Genomic DNA, 4,284 nt, shown 5'->3' on the forward strand with positions numbered 1-4,284 from the left:
ACATTAACCTAAAATAATCTTTTAAGTGTATGATCCTAAGAATGTCTTCGCCATCTTTTATTAAAAAAATATGCACCAATTTCAAGCTTCATTCAAAGATCTCTGGTGGGATTCAAGCTAAAGTTAAAATGCTCACTAACTTTAAGTGTATGATGCCAAGAATGTCTTCATCGTCTATTATTAAAAAAATATGCACCAATTTCAAGCTTCATTCAAATATCTTTGATGGGATTCAAGCTAAAGTTAAAATGCTCGCTAATTTTATCTAGCGTCGGCATATGTCAACATTGTCCCAACTATTTGCCCAATATGGTGTACACTTTCATCACTTTTTGAAGTAAAAACTTATGCCGCATATGAAAATATGTCATGCTAGCTATCAAAGAAATTGCGTAAAAAAGAGAAGTGCAATTAATATTGCATAGAGAATATTAGATACTTCTTAACATTCAATAACAACAAGAAGAAGATATTCTTTTGAGTTCAAAGTTAATCAACGAGCAAAAAATGAATTGTAATAGTCACTTATTCACAAGCCTTTGTAAAGAAAATATTTGAAGAAAAAAAACATGAAGAGAATTATCATTTGTAAGAATATTGTTTGTGTTCATTATCATCCAAACACTGATTTTGACAAAACATATTACTAAGCTTCGGTTATGTATTGATTAAATGTTAACACTTGTAAAGTCTAATTACCTTCCGCCAAGAGGTTATTATTGTTGATTATGATTAGAAACTTATTGATCAAATGTCTACTATTGATAATCTTCATGACCAAGAAACTATATTGTGTTAAGCAAAGTGTTAGAGCACCGGTACATTGACACGCCTAGGTGTCAATGACATTCATTTGACACATGCTTTTAAAAAAACTTTACTTTTTTTCTTTTAAAATTATCCTATTATCTTTAATAAATATTTAAAAAAATGGAATCCATCCGTGTCATTTGAATGTAAAAAAAATGAGCGTGTCAAAGTATTTATTTTGAAAGTGTTATAGCCGCCTCTAATAATTGAAAAATAATATATAGTATTTTTATACCTTTTCTTAGTGTAACCAGTGTAGAAAAGTTTCCTTACTTACCATTTTGCTATTTTATAAAAAGTTTATTTTACACTAGTGGATGACACTAAGTCAGGAGTCTATCGATGATAACATCTTGGTTATCCCATTTTAGTGATTAATTCAGATAAGCTAAATTTATTTCAGAAATAATATATAATTGTATAGAAATTATATGTATATTGTAGATTTATTTGTTGAGTTATTTAAAAGTAGGTGATGGAAAAGAGAAAGGGAAGAAGAGTGGAAGGAAGCATGAAAGGAAGGAGTGTGAATATGTATTATTGATTTAGAAGTATAGGAAAGGGTTGATACATCAGTGACCAGAAAGATAAAATTAATTAACTACAAGGGCTAATCAATTAAGGAATATGTCGTGGATCGAAGAGTGTGATGATAAAGTGTTGAAGCGATCGACGAGGTGGCTCTGATTAAAGAAGAAACCAAGTTTAGGAAGAGTAAGGTGGTGGCTTAGGCATATCCTTGACTATGCCGCAAAGAAGCTGAGTATCTGGAAGGTTGTACTCATCCCTGAGGGACCTGTTTGGAGACAAAACGCTCACGTACAACTGCTGTCCCAGGTAACGATTCTCGCCAAGCTCCGACCTCAAGTTCCACATACCAGCATTGTCGAATGTCAACATGATAGCAGCCCAGGACTTGGGGAACACCTGAATGGTGTGTCTGCTCACAGCATCCAGAAGGTTGTAGTTCTTCCTCTTCTCCGGTGACCACTTCCCTGGCTCAATGGCGACGGCAAAGAAAGAGTAGCCATCCAAGTTGTAAGACTGGGGAACCTTTGTGGGGTTCTCGAAGATGATTTCGATGAAGTCACGGAAGTTTGCGTTGATGACGTTAGCAGCAAGGGTGAGGTCGCCGATGGGGGAAACGGGGTCGTCGGAGATGAGGTTGTACTGGAAAACCTTGTCGCTCACACCGTAGTACTCAGCGAGTTTGAGTGGGGTTTCATTGTCAAGGTGGGACACACCATTGAGTCCGTAGCGGAGTTTTCCACCGAACCTGCTGAGGGTGTTAACGAGCTTGATGGTGCGAGTGATATTGATCTGGCCGTAGTGGTAAGAGCCCTGAGGGTTGGGCCTGGCGGCGCTGGCGGTAAGGTTCCAACGGAAGGAGCGGAACTGATTGAGAGACCAAGCCCAGCCTTCGGGAGCTGGGGGAAGCTGAGGGGAGGCGGGGGCGACACCGTTGGAGTAACGGATGATGCGGGTGGCGCCGAGGGTCTTCTTGGTGAAGCGAGTGGAGGCGACCATGTAGTAGTCCTTGGGCTCCTTGTCGGCGGTTACGAGGACAGAGAAGCACTGTCCAACGTGAACGTCGAGGGAGTCGTAGATGTTCTGAACAACGTGTGAGCCTTCCATCTCGACGAGCTTCAAGGGATGACCTTGGATTCTGAAGTTGAGGGCGTCCTTGATCCCCACATTGCAGATTCTGTATTTGTAAGTCTTGCCGGGCTCCATGGTGTAAGCGGGCTCAAGACCACCGTTCTTGCCGTTGATATGGACTCCGCTGGGCCTGCCAATGCTACGTCCACTGTCCAAGAATTGGCTGAGGGTCTGGTGGGACTTGCCGTACCAGTCACCGATGAGGACCCAGAACTCGTCGGCGGGGTCAGCATAGGGAACTGGGATCAACAAGCGGCTGTAGATCCTCAAACCACCGAAGCCACCGACGGCGCGGTGCATGCCGATGGAGGGGTAGTAGAAGTAGCTGCCGATCTGGTCCTTAACTTGGAAGTGGTAGGTGTAGTTGGTACCTGGGAGGATGGGGCATTGGGCTCCCAAGGTGCCATCTTGCCATGAGTTCTTCCTGTGTTGGATACCGTGCCAGGTGAAGAGGAGGGGCTCGTCAAGGAAGTTAAAGACATTGACGACAATGTTGTTGTTACTGCTGCAGTTTATTTCTGGCCCTGGGAACAGGCCGTTGATGAGGATGCCCTGTTGTTCCACGCCCAATGGTGCAACAGTGCCGTAGGTGACGTTCCATGTGTAGAATATGTAAGGGTCTTCCCCACGCACTGATGCTGCCATCAAGCATGCCATCAAACCAATCACTAAACTTGATATCCGACCCATTTTTTTTTTCCTTTTTTGATTCAATTCAACCCTTTCCTATCTCCTTCCTTTGTTATTATTGGAAGAAGAAGGATTGTTATTGGCTTCTTGCTTTCATCTCCATCTTCACCTTCCCCTTTTATAACCCTTTCCTCCACTCTCTTTCCTCCTAACTTCTCTCTCCACTCCCTATAATTCCTTTCATTCCTCGTTCTTCGCTTTATTACACTTTTTCTTTGGATATCTTTAGCTCTTTGGTTTCCATCACAACAACGATTCCCCTTCTCTCGCAAATTCTATATGTAGCAAAACCTCTTTTAATTAAGGACCACGTTGACAACCAATTTTAACAACATTTTCACAAGTCAAAATATTATTGGACCATTTTAAATAAGGAAAACGTTTCTTCGACAACGCCAATTTGACAACAAATTAACAATTTGACAACAAATTAACAACGACACGTGGGATGCTCTCATTTGTTGTTTTAATTGCAATGTTGAAAAGGGCAAAAACTGATTTGGAGGGCATTTTTGGAATAACCTGTTCGCGCCCTAGTGAACCCATTGTCTTCACGAAACTGTCTCTCCAAGTTTTTCATTCGAAACTCTCGCTCCACCATACGAACTCCCAAACTTTGGCTCCACCATTGTGAACTCTGGCCACGAAATCGAGATCGTCTGTCTTCACCTCCAAGTATTGAAGTCCGCCATCGAAGTCCTTTGTCTCCGGCCGCCATTGAAGTGTTGGAACGAAGTGTATTGGAGGGGCAAGCAGTTTCTTATTTTCTCAAAAGGAGTGGTTTTTTGGCTGTCGTCGTTGTTCCTTGGTTGGTTGGGTTGACTGTTATTCGAAAGGTATTTTGTATGCCCTTGTTCGCTTTCGTATTTTGGAGATTTGACCATGGTTTTTTGTTGTCAAAGCCGTGTTTTCCCATTTATTCGTTTCGCCATTTATGTATGTGCTTGTTTCGTTTTCCCGTTTTTATTGTGAGTTAGATTGTGTAATGTATGTTTTAAAGATGAGTTAAGGATTCTTGAGTCCATGGTATGTTCACTTGCGTTTTGGAAGGAGTTTGAGTAATAGTAAGTTTATCAGCCTTTGCTAAGTCCCCTTATTAATGTTTTTTGCTATCGTAGGTGAATA

General features: G+C 41.4%; 1 protein-coding gene across 1 annotated transcript; it reads right to left on the reverse strand.

Moving 5' to 3' along the window:
- Positions 1-1,322: 1,322 nt before the first annotated feature.
- On the reverse strand, positions 1,323-3,255 carry LOC128193318 (L-ascorbate oxidase homolog). The gene has a single exon (XM_017578213.2). It carries the CDS (start codon positions 3,157-3,159, stop codon positions 1,516-1,518), a length of 1,644 nt encoding a protein of 547 aa, XP_017433702.1. The 5' UTR covers positions 3,160-3,255; the 3' UTR covers positions 1,323-1,515.
- Positions 3,256-4,284: the final 1,029 nt, after the last annotated feature.

The sequence above is a fragment of the Vigna angularis genome, chromosome 1 (genome assembly GCF_016808095.1).
Source record: "Vigna angularis cultivar LongXiaoDou No.4 chromosome 1, ASM1680809v1, whole genome shotgun sequence".
In the NCBI taxonomy this organism is placed as follows: Eukaryota; Viridiplantae; Streptophyta; class Magnoliopsida; order Fabales; family Fabaceae; genus Vigna; species Vigna angularis.